The sequence below is a fragment of the Nuphar pumila genome, chromosome 13, assembly GCF_984573655.1.
Source record: "Nuphar pumila chromosome 13, dmNupPumi1.hap1.1, whole genome shotgun sequence".
Taxonomy (NCBI): Eukaryota; Viridiplantae; Streptophyta; class Magnoliopsida; order Nymphaeales; family Nymphaeaceae; genus Nuphar; species Nuphar pumila.
Window position 1 is genome coordinate 3,310,741 of NC_143261.1, and position 25,174 is coordinate 3,335,914.

At 39.1% G+C, this 25,174-nt stretch overlaps 1 protein-coding gene across 1 annotated transcript; it reads right to left on the minus strand.

The window, feature by feature from the left end:
* Nucleotides 1–9,593: 9,593 nt before the first annotated feature.
* Nucleotides 9,594–10,772, minus strand: LOC149817533 (ethylene-responsive transcription factor 2-like). Its single transcript, XM_089984924.1, has one exon. The coding sequence runs from the start codon at nt 10,696–10,698 to the stop codon at nt 9,877–9,879; it is 822 nt and encodes a 273-aa protein (XP_089841050.1). The 5' UTR covers nt 10,699–10,772; the 3' UTR covers nt 9,594–9,876.
* Between the last annotated feature and the right edge of the window lie 14,402 nt (nt 10,773–25,174).

Below are 25,174 nucleotides of genomic sequence, written 5' to 3' on the forward strand. Positions count from 1 at the left end.
TCCAAACAAATGTTGGACTTGGAACAGTTGTTACGGAACTATTGTTATATCTTTTTTGTTCATTTCGTTCAACCCTAGACAAGCGGTCAAACCCTTAATTAAGCCCCTACTAAACTGTGGTTTTTAACTTGTACATTATGTCTAACAAGCAATTTACTAACTCAATGGTAAGGCTACAAAGCCTTTTGTTGAAGGGGGGTGGAGGGTGGTAAGGCTACAAAGCTTTTGTTAAGCTTGTCTTTTGTATACTGACCATAGTCACAAATCTCACTCTCAATATCTTGAAAGAACAAGCTTTTATTAAGAAAATATCGATATAAATATATATAACATAATTAAAACATATGAATAATATTAAATTTTGCACAAAGTATTTTATACCACATTAATATCACGAAAAAATGGCTCAGTTTGTAAAATAAGCGATATTTGGGGAATTATTGCATTTTCATATAGTGTCAGCATTTCAAAATTTTGGTGATTTTATGACGATGATATTGAGTGATTATGTTGTAACCATATCTTCTGCCATGATTTTTTTTTTCAATTAAATCTTACAAGATATTGAAGCCATGAAACATGCTAAGATGGTAAATAAGACATGCTAGTCATGAAACATGCTAATACGGAAAATAAGGCATGCTATGCACATTTATATGGCTAGATCTGATCTGAAGTTTGGTGGATAAATTCATGCAAACAAGAGTCTGTCTTCCTAATGGTGTCTTGGTAGCAACCACTATAACATATATGTGTGTGAAACTCCTTACTGACAAAAGTTAAAAACGGCAAAATATAGTTTTTCAAAAACTTGCTAGAATTAAAAAAAAATCATAAATCTTGCATTTTTTGGCAAAATCTCAGCAATAAAAAAATAAATTGTAAATTATAAAAGTATTTTTTATAAGAAAATATTAAAAAATATATTTAAAAATAAAAACACATTTTTTCATGATAAATAGTCATTTAAAACGTAAATATCTTGTTTAAATCATGGTATTTATGTTTTTTCATAAATCTCATGATATTTTGAAAATCTAGCCAGAAAATACCATTTTAAACTTTCAGGCAATTTATCGCGAGATTTTCATAAATCTCACGATATTTGTTACTATGGTTGAAACTCATAGGGGCAGGTCACATTCACCAAGTTAAATACAATCATTGTTTGGGAGCTGATCATTGTAAACCATTGTTTTTTCAAACCTCAAAAATTTGCATTTACATGTAAGAAAAAACAAAGATTTGATTCCCAAGGACGTCACTTCTCTGCCCAAGCCAATGTGTATCTAGACTCAGAGTTTTATGCAGCCGTCCCAACGATTGTAGGTATGTCTGGCTGAGCCAGCACGACCAAGTCTTAGTCTTGGGTATGGTTTCTTTGGGTTATAAATTTTAAAAAAGGGCTGGTCTCCACTAAACCAAATATACAAATCACATCTAGAGGGTTCTCTTGAAAAAAAAAAAAAAGTGATTTGATTCGTGGGTTTGGAACCTATTGATATAGCCAAAATTAAGGATGTCTGTGGACCAGGGGTAAATGGGCCCCGCCTCGCCTTGTTTGGACCGGGGATGGAGGACATGAAACGAGGATAGAGGCGGAGATGGAAGTTAAAATCAAAACCCGTGCGGAGATGGACATATGCTTTTTCCTGCCCTGCTCCATCCCTGTCCCCGATTCTTCTGTAGAGATGACAGTGGACCGAGGAAAAATGAGACTCACCCCCCCTCCTTGCCCCGTTTGATCGAGGATGAAGGTTAAAATCAAAACCTGTGCAGGGATGGAGGGTAGGATTTTGAGACGGGGGGAGGGCGTAAACTTTGTCTCCTGCCCTCGCTCTGGTCGACTCCCATCCCTAACCAAAATGTGTGTGTGCATGCACAACACACACACACAGTGAATAGGGCCTAAAAAACAAGTCAATCACATGACAGACATTTTAAAAATATTGGATTCTTCAGTGATACTTCCAAAGACAGGCATAGTGCCAAAACTGTGATGTTATCCAAATATACATTAATTTGAAAGGGGTGATGCCCATGGGTTTGAACCTAGACCGCCTGCCTAGCGGCCTAGGTCCCTTCCACTACGTCAAACCCTTTGGGCGTTCGGATAAAGCTTGATTAGCTTGATTTAGTTAAGTCTCATATACTTATATAAGATGTCAAGTTTTAATGAGAATTTTCAAAACTGTCACGCTATTTATTCTCTCCAGATTTTGCCAAAACTCATATCTTCTATGTCAGAGCAATTGTTGCACTCCGACTCAAGAGAAACCTTTTTTATTTGAAAGAGCGACTTTGGAGGGAAAGTGATTGAAGGAGGTATGAACCTTTTTTCTCATAAACATGCTTGTTTCACATCTTCATATGAAAGAGGCCATATTTCCTATGAAAGTGAGCCTCTTTCATCGGAAAGAGCATGAAACAATGCCTCTTCGTGTATTAATTTGCTAATCTCCTCGCTGGAGAGGCGATGATTCTGCGAGCAGATCGAGGGTTTTTCTTGGGCATTAGGGATCGAAGATCACCCAATTTCTCCCAAATCCCCAACTATCTCGTGTCCCAAACGATGGATATCGAAGAAAAGCAGGCCGAGTTGATCGATTACTTCGCGAAGCAAGCCCATAGCCTGAATCGGCCGATCGTTGGTGAGGGCCTTCTCGTTGAAGCATCCTCTTACCCTTCCCTCTTCGCCCTCCCCAACATCGTAGAGGTACGCACTCTTTTGCATTATCTTTGCTGCCTTCTCGTTTATGGATTCCTCCCATTATATTCTCTATATTGGTATGTTGGTAATCAAGAAAAAGAAATGTGTTTGCGTGTATCTGCACTTGATGGCGGGTTTGCGTTTTCTTTTTTGTTGTTTGATAAGTTGGAATGGTTGGGCAGTTGATTGTGAGTTATCTATTCACCAAATTCCTTTTATCATCTATGTGCATTCTTATTGATTAGAAAAGAAGAGGCTGTTAGCGGTCACACCACAAGATTGCATCGATCCATATGCTTTTTTAGTTTTGCTGTCACCATTGTGCACCATTGTTTATTGGATGACAGAGGTGACTAAGTGTTAATTGGGGATTAGGGAGAGAAACATGTAAGGCCAGTTCACATATTGCTGTTTTAGTGCTAAGCTGTGGATTTATCCATCTCACAATCATCATCATCATCATCAGGACTTATCTTCACTACATGAGGTCAGCTTTACGAGTCTCGTTTAGTCCGTCCAGTCTATAGCTGCAACTTGAATCACCCTTGAAATCTTTTGTGTCGCTTGCTAAAGTCTTTCAGACTTTCGGTGATCCTCCTCTCTTTTCTGATTTCTCGTAAACTTTTCTCATCACTATATGTTGGTGGAGTTTTTTTTCCTCTTCTTATTTTTTTTTTACTAATGCCAATCCTGATCGAATAAAAGGGGGGGCTTACTGAAATGGAAACCAGCTGCAAAAACATTTACTGAATCCTAATGGACTATGTTGTAAAAAGCATATTGGAAGGGTTTAAGATGCGAGTGTCTCATACTCTATTTTATCGTGTTGCAAGATACACCACCAAAAGAATTTTACAAATCAAAAGATAGTTTGAAAAATCATAAAATTCAGAAGGCACAATTACAAATATGGTTATGACAAAAATGCTAGGCATGCGTAAGGCATCATAGTTCATGATTACATAAAACAATAGAAATTTTATCACAAAGCAAAGAGTTACAAAACATTAGGGCCAAAATTGTTAGAGGCTAGAAGCTTATATATATATATATATATATATATATATATATATATATATATATATATATAGAGAGAGAGAGAGAGAGAGAGAGAGAGAGAGAGAGAGATCTTCAACTCGAGGATTTTCTCCTATCCTCTGCGGCCTGCAGTTATCTACAACTGTAGTGAGTCATCTTCATCATCGGATATTTCATCTTCTGAATCAGGGTTGACCTTTGACAATGTTTGTCCAATGAATGCCACCATGCTCATGCCTTTCTTCTATCTTTTTATACTAGACTAGCAAGGAACTGAACACGTACATTGGATAAATTATGCAGAGAGGTAAATAGTCATATAAAGAAGCTGCCATGGCTTACAACATGACATCTAAATGTTCATATAATCCACCATGAATTGTACATTCAGAAAAAAAGACATTTCACTAATCACGTTGGACCCTTCTCTCATAGTATTGTCATGCAAGGGCCTTTCCTCTCTCCATTGATAAATCAAATGCAAAAGCCTGAAACAAAGGTCGGTGGAAGAAGAAAAAGAAGGTAAATAAGAAAAAGTGAAAAACCCTTTGAAATTGTGTAGGTCGAAACTTTGTACTTTGTGGTTACATCCGTTAGGACCATCTTTTACCTTAAAAAATGGAAATCCTTTTACAAAACACTTGATGTTTCTAGGGCTTGATTTTTAAGTATACTTGCACAAAGAGGAGTGCTTAGGGCCGGAAGAGGGTAGATCTATTTAAAAAACATCCCTTAGGGATTGATTTTGGACAAATCTCCACTTTTTTAGGGTTATTTGATCCAATTATGAAATAGACAAGGGGCATGTAAAAATGACACCTTTTGTCCCAAAACTCTCTTCCTAAAGAGGTTGGAAACCACTTTTTTTGACTGTTGTAACTTTAAGCTGCCAGCATCCATCAACTTGTACAATACAAGATGTATCATGATATGACACCATGCAACCAATATCCTGCCATACAGGTTGATGCGACCTGATAAACCTTTGTTTATGTTTTTTTAGCTGAGAATTGTATCACCTATGAACTGATATGCCAATAATCTATGTCACTTCATATGATATGATATGATATGATATGATATTGACAAGATTGTTTGCTAGAATTAAATAAATAAATTAACAGATAAATAATTGTATATCTAGAAATATTTATCTATTGATATAGATAGTATGTACTATCTAGTAAGTTCTATAAAATCTTGTCAATCTAATGACCATCTCATTGGTCAGACTTGATGAATCAGATCACAGTAGTCCATTTAGTAATTTATATTCTTTAAGTTAGCCAAAATTTTCCAAGTATATTAAAAATTAGTAGCCTATATCCTGCTGACTGCATGATGGGAAACTATGTCACAGGGACTCTTCAACTAGGTGCCGCACCCGCGTCACACCCGCACCCGATGCGGTCAACCTCACCCAGGGTCATTTATGTCCAACTTTTGGACTTTATATATATATATATATATATATATATATATATATATATATATATATATATATATATATATATATATATATATATATATATATATATATATATTTGCCGCACCCCCGCACCCAAGTTTTTTGAAAGTGCCGCACCCGCACCCATGTGACATAGATGGGAAATTAAATCTATTGTAGAAATGCTTAGTGTACTAAATGACAATGGCAAACATTTCTTTGAGGCCCACTTTTCTTGATGACATATTTATCTTCAGCTTCAGTTTTGTACTATATAATAAGGTACTGTCCATACTAGGGATACATCCAAAGAGGACAGTGGTTGCAAATTTCCCTCCCTACTTTCTGAAACTTTCGTTTAGTAGGGACAGATTCAAGGTGGAAAAGCAGGGGCATTTGCCCTCCCTACTTGTTGGAACCTTGATTTAGGAGGCTTTAGTATGTTAAACACTAAAACTAATCCTCATTCCGAACATAGATATAGGAGACCTAGAGTAATTTTGGTTTGCTGGGCCACATGTGACTCCAAATGAAATTTGATTTGGAGTCATATGAATCAGAATCACGTAAGGCTCCTCATGATTCTGATTCTCATGTAAATGAGAAAGCAACTCTCATTTGTGAAGGCAAATGAGACTCTGTATCTCACCACTCATTTTATGATGTTTAGCCAATGCCAATGAATTCATTCTCTCATTTGCATGAGAGTCCAAATCTCATGAGACTCAACCAAACATCGCCCATATTTTAAAAACTTTGTTTATCTCACATGATCTTTCCTCTAAGTTTGGGAAGAGGAAAATGGGGCATATCTAGTATTGTTATCACAATTTCATTCCCTACCTATTGCCCTGCAACTTTGTCATTAAAAACTAACACACTCTCTGTCATTTGAAAGAAATAAACAAAATTTTGATTAATGCTTATGGTCATCCTGTTCATGCAACCACATGAAAAGAAAGTACAAGGATTCTTCTTACTGTTTTGCCTCTTTAATATCATTTGTAAAAGCAAGGCAGCTTTATCACTAATACCTTATTCATGTTGTTATTTAGAATGAATTCCACTGTTGACTATGTTTATTTTTATTTTATTTTATTGTTTACAAACAGCAATCTCAACCAAGCAAAATGAATTAACTACAACTGACATGATGTTTGTCTATTTTGATGTGATTGTTCAATGATTAGATTTTTTATCTATGAGATAAATATTTGTGAATATTAAAATTCCCAAATAATTTCTAGTGCTTATGAATTTTCTGCTGGACATGAGATTAGACTCTGTTCAAGCATGCTGGATTGAATCTGCAAGTTTTATCTGACAAAGCTGGGATCTTAAAGCCATAGGTTTGATGATCAGTTGATCACTTGATGTGTGTGCGCACTCACATGAATGTGTGCCTGAAGATCTATGACTGTAGAACACCATTTCAGGTCCAATCGCTAACTCTCATTCTCATTCATTCTATATTTGTAATGCTAGGTTCTCAGTAGTTTTACATGGAGATAATTACATTTTTGTCCTTCCATCCTTTTTTTGAGGCTACAAAGAACCTCTTTAGGAAACCCAATCAAATTGGAGAGACAAAAAAAAATCCCTTTCTGCTCAGTTATGATACTCGTTTTGAGAATTTCTGGTTGGGGGATAAAAAGGACTTATTTCAGGTTACAAGACTTCTGAAAAGAAAAGTTGTAAGATGAACTTCTCTACCTAAACTCTCTATTGTATTTCTGGAGAAGTGAGTTTGCTTTTTTTTAATGCTGTTTTGCAACAAAATTTTTAACGTATGTGGAGAGAGAGAGAGAGTTTACAAGAAGATAATTGACTGGCAATTTTGGTATCTAGCCTGAAAAGAGATATTGAAAGAAAGATAAACCTTTTCTCTTGGATGATGTGGAAACCTTCGTAGGGACGCAAGTCACTTAATAGGCCTGGCCCCCTATTAAGTAAACCCCGGGTGAGTCAACCGGCGCTCCAGCTTTACGGGGACCCACCATGATAAAGCAATGGGGGTACTCTCCTGCTAACAGAGGAATTCGATCTCGGTTTCTTTTACCTGGCCGCATATGTAACATGGACTCTTCTAACAGGGCACCACACCCGCACCCATGCGGGTGCGACACTTCGACACAACTTCCTTTGTGTCAGGTGAAGTCAACCACATTGAGGTCCATTTTTGTCCAAAAGTAGATTCAATTGACCCTAACCAAGTTCAGTTCTCTCTCTCTCTCTCTCTCTCTCTCTCTCTCTCTCTCTCTCTCTCTATATATATATATATATATATATATATATATATATATATATACGCACCTCCGCACCAGTGGTGTTATTTCTTATTGTTGAGGAATAGCAATTGTAGATTGTTAATTTGATTTATTACATGAATTTATGCATGATGAATTGATGATATGATAATTGTTTTTATTTCATTAGTGTTAACTTAAAACTGTTAATATATATATACCCTCCTTGCACCTAAGTTTTTTTAAAGTGCCGCATCGCCGTATCCACACCTGTATCCGCACCTGCACCTATGTGACATAGCTGGCCGCCTTTCACAAGGACCTGCTGGTCAGGCATTCTCAATCCATGGGGAAAAAAAGATGGATAAACCTATTATAATGAGGTTGTGATTAGTCTCTTGTTTTCATATGCATTCATAACAATATTAATTAGCATTGGTACTAATCAGGTCTAAGTGTCTAAGAGCTGGTCTTGAGGATTAACTCCATCTGAATGTGTACATGCATGCAGAAAGACATACACATTCTTTCATAATAATATACATAGATACATAAATAAATAATATATATATATATATATGTGTGTGTGTACTATATGCACAGGTATGTGGACACATGCGTGTGATATGTACATATGTGAATATAGGTATGCATGTTTATCTGTGTTATGCGTGCATGCATATATGGATGTATAGATGGTTTGGCCAACCGTATTGGAAAGTTTAAGTGAAACATGGCCAGCCTAACTTGAACTTTAAAGATGAAGTCCGGGATATCTGTTGATAATTGCTGCTCCTCCTCTGGCACCCCTTTATGATGCCAACAATCCCGCATCCCCACCCACCCACACACATACATATACACACACAAGGCATACGGAAATCTGCTACCATTGATTCGATTACTGATTTCACAAATAAACTCTTGTTCTGCTCTCAGTTAATGAAGTTTCTAATATCATGCATTTTTTTGGGTTAGCTGCAGCAGACGATCTGCACTATTAATTCAGGACAAATCAGATGGGCTAATGCCATGGATGAGATGGAAAGAAAGCACCAAAAGGAGTTGAGGATAGGGTTGATGAAGTAACAAAAACCTCAAGTTCAGTAATACTCGTCTGCCATTTTTTTTAAATAAGAATGTACTTGCGGAATGCAGTGTACATGGTTGATGCATCTATGGTAGAAGTTGCAAACTGTAAGCAGGCCGACATGGACTTGCAAGGCCATGAGTGGTATTCTGAGCCTGGAGGAGTCATGGATTATGAAGAGGACCAAAGCCAGTGCCAGAGGTAACTTCATTTTGATTTGCTGAATGATGAAAACACTCGAGTGTTATTGACCTTGATGCACCTATATAAGCAGTGTACAAACCGAAATTTTGTGTACATGTAAACATGTCCGCTTCCTATGTAAGGAGTTGGTAGCTGTTAGCCTGTTGGGCATGCTGCAAACTGTTTCTGTTTGGCTTGTATCTATGAAACCATGAATATGGTTGTGTTTGAATTTGTTGGCATCCTGATGCATCACGTAAAACACTTGGTCTCAATGCATTCTTACCTGATCAGATGACATAAATCAGCTACTGTTTGTGACTTCTTTATCGGTTGTTAAATCCTTGTGTGCTCCTATAGTCATGTATGCACACAAAATCCATGGTTACTGATTTTGCGAAATTGTGGAAGCTTTGCAGGAGTGCACAGAATGCTGGGTGTGGATGGGCTCTGTGTGGGCGAATAATCCGAGGGGTCTGATCTCATTCTTGCAGATGATCTTTTGGTGTGCCTGACATCTTTTTTTTTATCCATCACGGCTTTGATAGAATTCTGGCATTAATTGTCCGTATGCTCTGAAAACTTTGTTGTTAACGATATGTTCAATGTTATAAAGCATTTTTTAACGTTATTTAAGTGGTAAATTAAAGAGTTTTTCTTTTCATAACAAAATGAAAAAATCTGGCTAAGCCGGATTGGCCAATTCGATCTTGGGATGGATTGGTTGAGTCTTTGATATCTATGAATGGATGTTAGAGTCTGTTTGGTTTTCAAGTTTCTTGAATCTGAATTTTGTTGATTGAGCCTGAGGTGGGCTTAACCCACTTGGTTTTCAAGTTCTTTAGATAATTTGAAGGGTTACTTTTAACGTCCTTCAAATTTATTTTGGTCGAAATAAACTTAATTTAAATAAAAAATTTTATATCAAAAAGACCCAAAACGCCATTCTCTTTTACAAAAAGGCCCCCGAGTCCGAGCACCTCCTTTCTATTTACTGCACGCAAGGGGTGGGGGCGGAGTACTTGTAAGCCACGTGTTATTTGCCACGTAGGAGAGAATGGTCCACATACTTGACGTCGTCGACCGATAGCTGTTTGCCAAGCAAGAAAGAGAAGATTGTCCCAGTCTTTGATGACGTGGAGGCACAGAGTGCGTAGGATATTTAGTTGACCAATAGCTGCTCTACACATGAGAAAGAGGGGGTCCCACTGGAGATGGCCGCGAATGCTTCCGGCCTTCCGGCGATGCCCAGACCGGTCTGTGCCGGCACCGTGCTGGACACAGACGAAGCCTGGTTTTGCTTCCGGCACCGCTTCGGCGAAGATGAAGACGATGATGAGGATGTCGGCGATGAAGAAGCTGACCTCTTCGCCGGCGAAATCGGCTCCGGCTCCGGCTCCACCGCCAGCGACGCGACCTCCAGCGGGAAATTCAGCAGCGCGCGGCTTCCGCGCATCCGGTAGGCCGCCCGATCGTAGGCAAGCGCGGCAGCCTCCGCCGTGTCGTAGGTGCCGAGCCAGACGCGAGCGCCGTTCTTCGCCGGGTCACGGATCTCAGCTGCGAATTTCCCCCACGGCCGCTGCCGGACTCCCCTGTAGTGCTTCCTCTTTTCGGCGGCCGTAGGTGGTGGAGACGGCGATTTCCCAGCGACGCCGATCAGGGAGGGGAATTCGTCCACTGGTTCGGGTTTGACGGTCACCGCGGTGCTGTCCGTCGTCGGCTGGAAGGGGGCCCAGCCGGCGCTGACGGCGTCGCGGAGGACGTCGAAGAGGACCATGTCTTCGGAGTCGTTCTCCTTGAGGGGGAGCTCGCCCCAGTCCTCCGTCAGGCAGGGGTAGAGGGAGGAGGAGCCGAAGCTCGGGCAGCGGAGGAAGGTCGGCGTCGCCACCATTGGCGGCGGCGGCAGGAGGTCCGGCTCGTCGAAGAGGTGCCTTCGGATGGAGTCGAGCACCGCCTGGTCTCCGCTGGCGCACCCGTACATCATTCTGGTTGAATGGAGAGATGGGTGGTGTTCGTCTGTACGGGTTCAGAGGGCTCGAGGGAGAAGAAGGAAGACTTGGAGAGAGGGAGGTGGGTGGGTGGAGGGCTTTATAGAGAGAGACAGAGAGAAAAGGGGAGAGCGGTGAGGATAGGAAGGAAGATGGGACTTCCTCGAAGCTTCGCTCGTGCGCAAGTGGGTGTGTGGCTTCTCCACGTGCGTCAAAACCCAAAATGGTAATTTTTCTTCTTTTCCCGATCCCTCTCTCTTGTCCGTGGCGGTAAGGTCGTCACGTCAGTTTGCTTACGCAAGAGGGTCTGCCGTCATCGTTCGCCACGTCATCCGGTTCGGGTGGGCCCCTTGCTTCTCTGAAGGGCGGTCTCAGCTGCTTGTGGGTTGCTTTATTGCCTGGCACCCTTATCTGGGCCTAGGGCATCGGGCCCAACGCCTCGTTTTACTTTACCCGTCGGGATTTAGCTTCACAAGTTACGGCCTTTTGGATTTTGAAATGGCGGTTGTGTCCTTAGATCTTGGATCTCGTTTGTTCGTAGTAACAGTTCGTGTTGATGGGTAATATATCGTTAATATTCGCCAGAGTGTATCGAGTTAAAATCAAGTTATTTAATGTTTTTCACGGGATAAGTATCATCAAATATTAGTTTCCACAAATATATTTCGGAAATAGGCCTTTTGACATAAAAATATGCAAGGTTTACACAGTATGACCTAGGGCTGTCAATGGATTGGGTTTGTATTGGCTACCCTATACGATCCGAACCCAAATTCTCGGGTATAGGCATGAAAAGTGCTGACCCGAACACAACCCGAGCAATATGAGGGCCGGGTTTGGGTGATGATTTTTGTTGGGTACGTGACCGGACTTGGCTTTTTTTGGCGGTTCGAATATTTTATATGTATAAAATTTTGAAATTACGAGAGTCCGAGTCTGGGATTCAATTTTCTTGACCCAGCAAAACCTGAACGCGAACCCGGCAATTTGTTATATGAGTGGGTTTGGGTATACCCTGATGGGTCAGGTACCCTGACCCGTTGACAGACCTAAGCTACTATGGCCTTCCTAACCTGTATCATGCCACCAAACGCACCATAGACTAGGGAACGAAAGATTGAAAGAGCCCCAATGGTCCCTATCTGGGTTCGGACCCTACTTCCAGCAGGTTATGGAACTAAGGGTATGTTTGATCCCTTGTCCAGGGTTGGACGAAATGAACAAAAAGAACGGAACAGAGCATTGGTTCTGTTGGTTCTGTTCTTTTTGTTCCAAGTTCAACAAATGTCCTTTGTTTGATGGGGGAAGAATGAAGGAGAAGAAGAAACCCTAATTAGTTCCCGAGTCTTTCCTCTCAATCAACCTTTTCTGCAGTGTGTGGATGGGCGTCACTGGTGCTTTCTCTTCCTCAATCTCATTGAATTAAGAAGTGAGAGAGAAGTGTTTCATTCTTTCCTCCATCTTCTGAATCACACTTAATGTCTCAGATGCATTGCAGCCATCAACTTCATCCATGCTTGATTATTTTGCTTGTTCTAGCCCTCTTATTTGGAAAACAAGATCAAATTTTCATCTTTCAGAAAGTGAAAAAAGAAAATAATTGGTAGTGCAGAATCTCCATATACTGTGAAACTTTGCAAACATCCTTTTGTGGATCATCCTTGTCATCATCAACGGTTGATTCTTTTCTTTGTTCTAGCTCTGTTTATTTGGAAAACTGGGTGAGATTTTCATCTTTCAGAAGGGGAAAGAAGAAAATAGTTGGTAGAGCAGAAACCAATGTACCTTGATCTTCTTCAGCGAGCAAAACAGAGGGCGAGCAAAACAGCGTATTTACAGGAGTGGGGAGGACAGAGACAAAAGACAAGAAGAGGGGAGGCGCTATTCCACGTTTGTTAAAAAGTGTGATCTTTTTGTGCTTTTTGCCCTGCATGACGCGCGGAACGTGCTATCAATCAAGCCTTGTGGGGACCTTCATTCCACAACATGTCGAGAAAAGGCAGGTGGACCGGTTCTAAGGGGTGGGATCCAGAGGCGTGATTTTGAGAGTGAAAACATGACTAAGTTCATGAACTTGAAATGTTTCAATCAGCCTACTTCTTAGTTTGGCGTAAAAATACAAAAGTGTTTAAAAGAAAAGAATGCACACACAATTTTAACGTGGTTCGGTGAACTACCACCTACATCCACACCGATGAACTTCAATCTCCCAAAAATAGTACAGAAATCCAAGATCTTTCATTACAAACTCTTGACTGACAATGTGGATGAACTTACTAAGAAACTGAGAATCATTGTCAGTTAAAATAATATCATCAACATAGAGTAGAACAATGATTTTCATGGATTCACTTTTGGAAATAAATAACGATGGGTCAACAACACTGGAGAAAAAATCACGAAAAAGAAGGAATGTGCCAAACCGATCATACTACGCCCAAAGAGCCTCCTTGAGCCCATAAAAGATTTTTTTAGCTTGTAGGCAAAATCTGACCGTTGAGGATCTTAAAACCCTAAAAGTTAATCAAAAAACACAGTTTCATTAAAATTATCATGTAAAAAGGCATTCTTAACATCAAGTCCCAATTGCAAGCCAAAACAAGGGTGAGAACAATACGTATGGTGCCTAGCTTAATCACTGTAAAAAAAAATCAGGAAGTCAATGCCCGAGATTTGATCAAATCCTTTAGCAACAAGACGAGCTTTGAGTCGTTCGATGGAGCTGTCACTTTTAAGTTTGGTTTTATAAACCCACTTGCATTGAATGATATGTATGTCGAGCTTCTTCGACACAAGCTTCCATGTGTCATTGAGATGAAAAGTGTGTATCTCTTCAAGTATAGCATCACGCCACCCATTATGAGCAAGGACAACCTTGTGACTCTTTGGTTCTAGAGGTAGAGAGAGAGCAATAAAGTATTTGGGATTGGGTTTTACTATGCCATCCCGCATACGGGTGACCATATGATAGATTCAAGTGGACTGAATGGCAGAAGGGTCTTCATCACGATCTTCATTGGCAACTGACTGTCTAACACTAGCAGGACAAGAATCATAAAGCTGAGAACCTGTAGAGATGACACTGACCAAGTCAGTTTGAGTTGGTTCACATTGTGGGACCGTGACATGTTGTGGTGACTCACATGACACATTTTTGGGATCCTGTGAACCATGAAACTCGAGCAAGTTGGAGTCAATATTAATAAACCATTCATCCAGACTTATGAGCTCACTTCTTTGTTGGTTTGCAAAGAAGAGTAGTCCTGGTTTATGTTATGGGAATATATTTTCATCAAAAACAATATGTCTTGATGTATAAACACACCCAATGAGGGGAAAGAAACAATGGTAGCCCTTGTGATGATCACTATAACAAAAAAAAATACACAGAAATATTTTTAGATCAAATTTATTGGTGGCATAGTCCCGAAGATATAGAAAGCATTAGTATCCAAAGACTCTCAAGCTTGTGTAATCTAGTTTCTTTCTAAAAGCCTTCTCATAAGGAATTTTCATAGATAAGTTTAGCATAGGTAGACGATTGATAATCCATCCTACCATTAAAAAGGCTTTCACCCAGAATCGGGTTGGAATTTGAGCATGAAAAAGCATGGTCTTCGGTGATAAACCGATGTTTTCATCCAGCCATACCATTTTGTTTTAGAGTTTTTGGGCGGCTTTTACGATGGACGATCCCTTTTGATTTTAAGTAAGTCCCAAGTTCAGTACTCCTGAACTCGCCCCCTTCATTGGTTCCAAAAAACTTTATTTGTTTTTCAAACTGAGTTTGAACATACTTATGAAATTCAATAAATTTGTTGCATAATTCAGATTTATGTCTTAGGGTAAATATCCAGAAAAAACTATAATATTCATTAATAAAAATTACATAAAATCTAAAACTTTGATAGAAAATAACAAGAGCAGGTCCCCATAGATCACAATGAACTTTTTCAAACAACTTCATGCAATGATCATCAACAAAAAGAAAAGCAAGTCTACTTATTTTGCCCATTTAGCAGCTTGCACATATAGTACTTTTAACGGACTTTGATGTTATTGAAATCAATTTGTTTTTTCCAAGAAAGTTAACAACTTGTGCATGCACATGCCCAAGTCGTTGATGCCAGACTTTCCATCTTGAGTTTCTAAATCGTGAAGAAAAGAAAGCTTGCTTTTTATGATCAACCCTGTTCTTTGAGTTGTCAAATCCGTACAGGTCTCCAACTCTACTCCTTGTCACCACTTGTCTGCCCATCCTCTTATCTTTAAAACCATCATACGAGAATTCAAATAAATATGGCATATCAAAAGTTAATTGACTTATAGACACCATATTCTTTTTAATCTCAGGAACTACAATGACGTTGTTCATGTGAAGAGAATGATCACCATTCTCAATTTTTGTGGATCCAACATGAGTGACATCTAATCTGACACCATTTTCAACCATATTTTTTTCTAACTCATAATACTTAGAGCAAGTTTCGAGATTACCTAAATTAGCAGTAATGTGCGAGGTGGCACCTATATCAGGAAACCAATCTTGTTCTTAATTATCAGCAAGTTTCATGGCAACAAGAGCCTGCAGGACATCTTCAGCTTGATAAACGTGATTAAAGTAGTGCCAACAATTGATAACACTATAGTTCATTTTGCCACATATTTGACATAGGACTCCCTTTTCTTTTCCTTGATTGCCTTTGGCATTCGATTGATTAAAACCATATTTGGTTTTGTTTTGATTAAATCGACTTTCGTTCTTTCCGGCTTGGATAAAGCTACGTCCAATTGAGTTAAATTGTTGCTTTGTGTTAAACCATTTTTTTTTATTAGTAAATTTTTTGCCAAAAAATGCAGAGCTCTCATTCACACCTTCTTCATATACAATGTGCATGGTTTCACGCCCTTAAAGCAAGCAAACCACTTTATCATACGATGGAATTGACAACTTCAACATAGTTGTAATAAATACATCGTGTTCATGACTAAGCCCATTGAGGAGCCAGAATACCATGGTTTAATCTTCTACGGGCTTGCCAATGGTTGCAAGTTTATCACAAATTTTTTTGAACCCATTGACATATTCATTTACTGAGTTTTTTTTTTGATATGGCTGCAACTTTTGCGTCAATAGGCATTCACGTACCTTTGAAACATGAGCAAAGACTTTGATAAGAGTATTTTATACCTCACTGGATGTTTGGTGGCCAACGACGAGACCCAACACTTCTTCGAATAGAGTGCTTGTGATCCATCCTCGCAGTAGCCTGTCCAATTTTTTTCAGGCAATAAACTCTCGATTTGAGACACCATCAATGGTCTGAGCTGAAATTGGAGTTTCGCTATCTACAAAACCAATCATGTCTTGGCTCTCAATAAGGCCAAGCAACTGTGTCTTCCACAATAAAAAATTTGAATGATTGAGTTTAATTGTGATAAAGTTTGTCACTTTCAGGTTAAAGGGGTACGTGAATTTGATAGAGCAGTCGATGGATGTTAACGCCATTGAGAAGAATACACCAATCCCCTAGGATGCAAGACGCTCAGATACCTTAAAAAAAAAATTTGCACACACAATTTTAACGTGGTTCGGTGAACTACCACCTACATGCACGATACTCCACTCAACAATTCATGTGTGGAGTTTTCCACTATTTAAAGGTATTATTATATGGTTATCAACTTTTGTCAATTTTTCTAGATTATTCTTTTTTATAACATCGTTACATTTGCTACATTGATCTCTCTTCATTCTAATCGTATTATCTTCAATATCAAGATTATCGTTATCAACAATAATCTTGATATTCTTGGTAAGATTGATTTCTACCATATTAGCTTCATACTTGATATTGTCGGTATTCTTGGTTTTCATCATATCATAATTGTTTGAGAGAGTCACATTATCGATGGTCTTGATCATGTTAGCTTCACATGTGGCTTTATCAAATTTCTTATGAGAGTCCCATTATCGTGTCTGATATTATTGGGATTTTCCTAACTGACTTCACATTTGGCGTTATCAGCATCTCTTGTGAGAGTCCCACTATCATGACTGATATTGCCGTGATCTCGTTTGGCTTCACATTTGGCCTGATCAAAACTTCTTTGAAGAGTCTCATTATCGTACCCGATATTATTGTCATTAGTTCTTCTGTTAACAACGTTCTCGCTGTTGATGATGTCTTTTCTATTCTTGGGTTCAAACCTGGTTGGTTCATTAGCCTGACTTCTTCTTATGTGCTCTATTGAGCTTATTGTATAACGCGACACTTCCTTGGTGTGTCTAACCAAGTTCTTTACCAGCCAAACTCTCTCCTTGGCTGTTTTGATCTTGATCCTTGTGGAGTTAAAAAGGCACTAGACTGGATTTGCATGGACCTCCCGATAATATCGATAAATGACTTGTTTTGGGTTAAAAATGGACTTATAAACCAGATAAGTTTGTGCCTACAAGGGCCCAGCCTACTCTCAGGCATAGTGAGGGAAGCAAGTATGGGCATTTTTGTGATTTTTGGCTGCATCGACTGGATCCAGACTCTACTTTCTATGTATTTATCTGATCCGGATCTGATCCATTTGCATCTTTAATTGTATCTCATGAACTCCATCTTAACCTCTCTTTTTTTCATGAAATAGGCTATTAATGCACTCTTGTATTATGGGTGCCCTTGTAAAACCTTATATAAGTTTTTAGTTTTTGATAAGCAAGTTAGAGGATAACCTAACCCCTGTGAGATTCGAATCCAAGACTTCTCGATTATGATAGTGTCAACAAATCATCCAGCTATCTCGATCCAATTATTCAATTCCCTCAAAAAAAAAACTTAGATATGTTGAGATATTGATATATAAAGCATAGTACAATAACCCAACTTGGTTTTTGGATAAGTGGGTACATCCAACAACATTATACAAACCTAGCTCAGTTTGAGTCCACCACGGGCTCACCCTAAACCAAGGTCAATATTGTATGGGCCTAGTAAGGCGCATCTTGTGATGTCTTTGGATGGGAAGCAGATCAGGTCATGCATGATCGTTTTTGCTCATGTCGACATCATGGCCATCCGATTTGCATTTTAAAAAGCTCAAAAGTCAGCAAAACCACGTGGCATTCATCCAAAATGCAAACAGACGGCCACGATGTCGGCATGAGAAAAAAAGGCTCATGTTCAGCATGACCTGATCTGCTTCCCTTTGGATGACGTTGGGGTGATAGGACATTGAATGATGATGCTCGAATCGAGACGAACTGTCTATTTCTTTAATAACTGCGATTTTCAAAGACGAAGAGCAAAGTTCAAAGTTCTAGATCCAATAATAATTGTAACATGGAACGTGAACGGTTGGGTTTTCTCATAATAAAAAAACATTCCTTTGAAAGTCATCACCAAGAAAATTCATTTGATGATGATCAAATATGGAAATTGACCCTATTTTTATAAGATTGACCATAGAAAATGTATGGGATCCGCCGCAACTCCGAGGAGGGGATGGCATAAAGGTCAACAGGAATATCTTGAAAATTAATAAAGGGTAATGATTTGGGAAATCCAAATGTTTGGATTTTATGGGTGTTTGGAGGAATGGGAAAAGTTTTCCCATTCCACCCAATTATTCGTGATTGGCCAGAGAAAATTTATAGGTTCCGCCACATTTGTGACTTGCTATACTAGGGAGGGGGGTTGCGAGACAAGGTCTCCACCCCTGCCCCGTCTCAAATTAAATTCTGCCTCCATCTCCGCCTCTCCATACTCGCATGGGTTTTGATTTTAACTTCCATTCCTGTTTCATGTCCTTCATCCCCAATTCAAACGGGGCGAGGTAAAGTGGAACCCCATTTTTCCTCGGTTCACTGTTATCCCTAAAGAGTATTTTAGCATTTGACTAACGAGGATTGGGGACAGGGGCAGGGCGGAAGAAATCGTAAGTCCATCCTCGCCTCCATCCTCATACGAGTTTTGAGTTTAACCTCCATCCCCATTTCATGTCCTCTATCCCCGGTCCAAACGGAGCGAGACCCCATTTTTTCCCGTCCACTGCCATCCCTATGTGAGACCAAATGGCTGAAAGAACAACAAGAAAATGAACTGGGGTAGCCTATCAAAAATGTAATTTAGGGATTTATTGGTGGTTGGAGGAATAGAAAAGTTTTTTCCTTTCCACTGGGTACAACCGTTTGGTGGACATGGTGCCAGCCCGATCCCATGCTCACTAGGGCCCAAAAGACTCGACGTCATCCCTGACCCCTGGCGTTTTGGTTTGGCTGGGCCTTATCCGCTCAAGATCAGTTTGGGTTGGATTAGGTGTGCTTTAAACCTGATTTTATTGGGTCGGGTGCATCCGGCTTAATAAAGAACATATATATATATATATATATATATATATATATATATATATATATATATATATATAGACACACACGATGGAAATGATAATAGAAGTATCTATCATTATTTAATTTATGAAAGATAATCTTAGCATCTTATATATAATCATACTTATCATTAGATAAGATCTAGATTTGCCAAGTACAAAACGTGCAAACTAAAACTTCAAGCTAAAAAGCTATTAAGAAAAACATAAAAAAAATCATAAGAAAAATAAAACAAAAACCATCTAACTTTCATGGGTCCGATATGTGTCATAATACGTCCATGTCGTGCGGTGTCACTTGACAGGTGAGCCATTTTGATATGTGGTTGTGAGTGTGGCAGAGCAAACCTTAGAATTTGAGCCAATCTCAGGCTGGGGTCGCAAACGGATAGGATATGATCGAATATCCAATCCAGAGTCTGACATGTTATTTTTTATCCGATCAAAATCCAAATGAATTTCATTTTTGACATGCTTTGCCTGCTTGCGGGGTCGGGATTAGGGGTGGCAATCGGGTCGGGTTGGTGGGTTGGTGGGTCAACATACCTCAACACGAACCTGACCCGTTTATTAAACGGGTCGGCTGTGGCAAACACGAACCCGACCCATTTATTAAATGGGTAACCCAACAGGACACGGTTAACCCGTTTAATAAACGGGTCGGGTCGGGTAAATGGGTTGGCAGGCGGGTTGGCGGGTCGGGTTCGGGTAAACAGGTTGGCGGGTGGGTTGGGGTCGGGTAAACGGGTTGGTGGGTCGGGTTCGGGTAAACGAGTTGACCCATCCACTTAACCCGCTTATTAAACAGGTCAAACGGGTTGGCGGGTTGGCATACACCTAACACGAACCCTACCCGTTTAATAAATGGGTTAGGCGAGTCGATCCGTTTATAACACAAACCCGTTTAAGCTAAACCCGAACCGGGCTAAGAAGCGGGTTAGTGGGTCGTGTCAGATTTTGCCACCCCTAGTCGGGATGAATGCATTTCAAGCAAACGTCGCTAATGCCGCCTGGCGGGTTATCTCTACCAAATGATGACACCTTCTCCCACATTGTTAATAAGGAGATTTCATGAGTGAGCCCTTCATTTTCTACCGTACCGCTAGCGATAGAGCCCTATAGTAGCTATCCTATCTATAGTCGATGGTGAGATAGTATGGGACGTCACCCCGGAACGTTTTTGTTCGTGCCGACATCGTTGCCGTCTGTTTGTATTTTGGATGAATGCCACGTGGCTTTGTTGACTTTTGAACTTTTTAAAATGCAAATCGGATGGCCACGATGTCATGTTGGGTTGCCGTCTGCTCACTCTCCGTTCACACGGTTCTCAAAGCGGAGGAAGGGGAAGGGCATCAGGTACCTCTCGAGAGAAGCTTATTTTTTCATGAAGCAAGTCGGTTTTTTAACAAGCAGCTCACAAAATTCTACATATCTTGTTCTTGTTTTATTTTTCCTGTATCCAGTATTACCATAAGTATTCATTATTCAGGTTCAACCTTACCTTTTGGATCTGATTTGGATTTGGATTTAGATTTACGGTTTATATTTTGGATTTAGATTTGAATCCTGTGATATCATACCCGATTCCAACCTGTTTGAATCCCTAACTCTGGCTGGTCTTTGTGGCTGGACCTACCAGCATGCCGTGAGCGGATTCAGTGATCGCACCTAGTACCTTGCAGGCTTGCAAGATACTGAATCCAAATAGATCCACAAATCCCCAGTGGGAGCAGGGTGAGACGCATGGCATCTATTTGGATTGAGTATGCAAGTTCTTATTTGGATCGAGGATGCAAGTTCCATGGCCGAGTGCCTTTGCAACATATGCAAGTTCTTATTGGTGTCTAAATGCTTGGAATATTTCTATTTTTTTTGCATTACTATGTTTTAATTTTGGATTTTCATGCAATTCCTGACCACAACAATTATATGATATTGTCATATCTAGCTTGTCGATTGGAATAGAACATGATTTAGCAATTCCAAACCATTATACTTAAAAGCTTGGACTCTTGTGGTGGCGCAAATTATTGATCGATGTTGTTTATTGTAAAGTGGATTAAATATCGTTAAAATAGTTACTTGATGAGAAAAGACAATTAAAATTAACTTCGACATCAGTGCAAAGGATAAATTAACAAATTTAATATATATATATATATATATATATATATATATATATATATATATAGAGAGAGAGATGGTTAGGTGCCAATTTGATAAGTGGCTAAATGAATTTTTCTACCCTTTCAATGTTTTTTTTCGCAGTTTCGACTGCATAAATGTATTGGGCATGGTCCATTTAAGAAGAATCCACACCTGGATCATGTGTTTCCAATGAAAAAAATGATATTTGGAGCCTAAAAAATTTACAAAGATTTTGGATTGTTGGTTTTTTGAACCTTATAAAAATCCACACATGTTTTGGAATCTGATCCCTATAAAATCAAGTACATAGATCACATCTGTATGGTCAGAATTTAAAAATAAAACAAAAAAATCCTGAAAACTCATTTAGCACGAATCATTTATCACCTACCTATTACTCTTTCTTTCTCTTTATGTATACATATATGCTAGTAGCTCCTAATCACTTCTAAAAACATAGTTCCACATGGTTTTTGCTTAATACTAATCTGTAGATGTATTCACCATTGCTTATTTACTAAAATATGTGCTTTGCATCAAATATATTTGATGAAAAAACCTTGATTTCTATTTCACCAAGTTTTGGTGCAACATGAGCTTTTAATTTTTTATCGCTCCAAACGCGCATCTTATAAACATCAAAATTCCTCATCTAATTCATGGTTTTTACTGAGGTGTAGAGAATGCATCTATGAGTTTAGATCAAACCAAAGTTGGTAGTGCTTAACTTATCTGATTTTTTTTACTCAAAGAAACTGCCCGAGGTACAAAGACCTAGCCGCATTAGCTCAGCCAGACATAGTCCTATCAATGTAAAACTCTGAGAGTTTACCCATCGATCCTTGATGGGTCGCCATTTTTTGGCTTAGGGGGGGTGACGCTCATAGGTTTTGAACCTAGGTTGCCCCATCAAACGGCCTAGGCCCCATCCCACTACGCTAAACCCCTTGGGTCTACTTAACATATCTGATTGAAATAACAAAACCACTACTAAAAGTAATGACATTTTCACAAATACGAGTTACTTTTTGAGGTAAAAAAATTTATTTTACTTATAAAATTCAAATTATTAAAATGACTTTTAGAACTTTTAAAAAAAATGTGTTTCCCTTTGTTTCTTTCCAAAACAAAAGCCTCATTGTACTTTCAAGTAGGGGTGGCAATCGGGTAGGGTTGGCGGGTCAGCATACCTCAACCCGAACCCGACCCGTTTATTAAACGGGTCGGCTGTGGCAAACACGAATCCGAACCGTTTAATAAACGGGTAACCCGACACGACCCGCCAACCCATTTAATAAATGGGTTGGGTCGGGTAAACGGGTTTTCAGGTTCGCGGGTCGGGTTGGCGGGTTGACGGATCGGGTTGGCAGGTAGGCAGGTTGGCGGGTCGGGTTGACAAGTTGACGGGTCGGGTTGGCGGGTTGACGGGTCGGGCAGACGGGTTGGCGGGTTGACCCACCCGCCTAACCCGTTTATTAAACGGGTCAGCCGGGTTGGCGGGTTGGCATACCCCCAACCCGAACCCGACTTGTTTAATAAACGGGTTACACGGGTCGGCCCGTTTATTAAACGGGTTGGCTTAAGCCCAACCCGAACCCGCCTAAGAGGCGGGTTGGCGGGTCGTGTCAGAAATTGCCACCCCTACTTTCAAGTGCCCATTTGTGTTTCAACGATAAAGAAGGAAAACACGTGCATGAAAGGGATATCCTTTGAACACAAGGCCTTAAGGGGAAAATGCTTCCTTAGAAGGCACGCGATTGGAATTTTACATGAAATGTTTTCTTATGAAAACATGGGCCACAGGAGAGTTGTTTGCCCCACCTTTCACAGGAAAATGGCGCATTGTAATAAGTTATTTTTCCTGTATGAACGAGTAAAACAAATGAGTTATAAAAGTTTAAAAAATGTCATTACTTTTAAGGGTTCTGTACGTAATCATTTCAATCAGTCAAGCGATGCTAAACGTTTGGAAGACAGAAAATAGTAAAAAAAAATAGCAACTTTTCCAACTGTTACAAACTAGAGAAATTTTTTAAAAGGAAAGTTTTTCTAAAAAGTCTGATTTTGTATAGAAAAAACTCCACCTAGGCATTGGAGAAAAATTTTATATCAAAAATTCTTTTTGCATTAGAGCAACCATTCACCCATAACACATCCTCATTCCATGAGCTGCCACAAGAAGCACCCACCACAAATTTCAGGTTTTTTTCTCTCTAAAAGGGGCTGATCTACCATCTCTCTCATTTTTCTCATGTTTTTTACTCCGTTTTCTCATGCATCACAAACAAGCAAAAAAAAAATCATTTAAAAAAAAAATATCATATCAAAACTTCTCATAGGCAATTTTTTTTTCCTATAAAATTTTTCTTGCTATCAAACGTGCCCTAAAGTTGATTTTATTCTAAAACTTGATAACTAAATAACTTTTTAAATTTTTTTGTTCTTTCCTTTTTTATACATGCACATCGATGCCTCCAATTGCACTTGACAGGTACAACTCATTCAGAATCATAGCATCTTGAAATCGAGTTGCACTCGAAGTTCATGAAACATTTGGCATATGGTATTGATACGTTTAAAATCACGTGAATCATAACTTACTTCATGATCTCTGGTCCCATCTTATGGATCGTAGATTGGACTCCTCATGAATCACATGAATCACATCTTGTGGGCGCGTTTGGCATCAATCCAAAAGCATGACAGCAGTTACAGTATTGTTCTACATAACCAATTATTCTGTTATTCTATTCAATTCTCACCCACATCTCACTAAAAAGATCCTATCCTCTGACATATGCATGATGTTAGAGGATATCCGTTCATCTAGCCGTCCAACTGATGCATATGGACCGCTAAGATTAGTGAGAATGTGGGACTAATCCTTGCGGACATGGATTTGGTTTTAGCTTTTTTCATCTGAACTGTGTTCAACTTTGAAAAGGTGATGCACCCCCGATCCCGAGAATGCAGAAAAAACTACACTATTCTACTCTTAACTACGAAAATGAAAGCAAGAAAATAATAAAAATATGAAATAAATTAATGCAAAAAATTAAAAAAAAAAATAACAAGGTTTCATCCATCAACTAGCTCATAAGAATTCTTATTTATAGGGTAGAAGAAAAACCCCAACCCTAAATTAGATCTGAGATAGATCCATTATATAAGAAAGATCTAATTTTAAACAAAAACTCAAATAAAAAACCTAAATTAAAATCAAGATCCAAATGGATTTTTGAGAGGGACAACCTGTGACTGTCACCAATCTGAAGGGACAGCACGAGTTAGAAACTCATGAGTGTGCACCCCTTGGTGACAAGGTCTACCCCTGATGGGCAAGGGGCAGTTGGGCTTTTTTACATCAATAAACTCGCAGGTGAGTGAGGTCGGTTTTTCGAATTATCTACAAAATAAGTAATTTTAGTAATAAAAAATATTTTTGTAACATCTAAGAAATTGTAAAAAGGGTAATTTCCTCATACAGATTCACCTTTTGAATGAAATTCCATGTAGGATACCATGTTTTCTGAAATTCCTGATATAGTTCTAAGATTTTTTCTAACAATTGTCAAATAAGGACCTTGATCAGGTAATCTCCCTCGTCAACAACCCGTACTAAATGTTTTAAAATTCTTATTTCATTCAAATTCACTGAAAATACAGAATTACCTTCTTACATGTTATGCCTTGCATCCATCCACCTTTAAATGTTACTATTTTACGAATAACCAAAACGGGTCAAAATTATGACCTAGGTCCAAAATAGATCTTACTCATAATATCAGTTTGATTAGCATATATCCGTATTTGTGATCAAATCTAAGATAAATACATTTAAATAAAGTATTTAAAAATATTTAAATGTTTTTTTTTTCTTTTCGACAGAGAAAGTTGTGATGGCGTTCTTCAACACATGGCCAAATGTAAAAGTGAGAATACATA

Coding starts and splice junctions, on each gene's coding strand:
- LOC149817533 (XM_089984924.1), bottom strand. CDS start 10,698: ATGATGTACGGGTGCGCCAGCGGAGACCAGGCGGTGCTCGACTCCATC.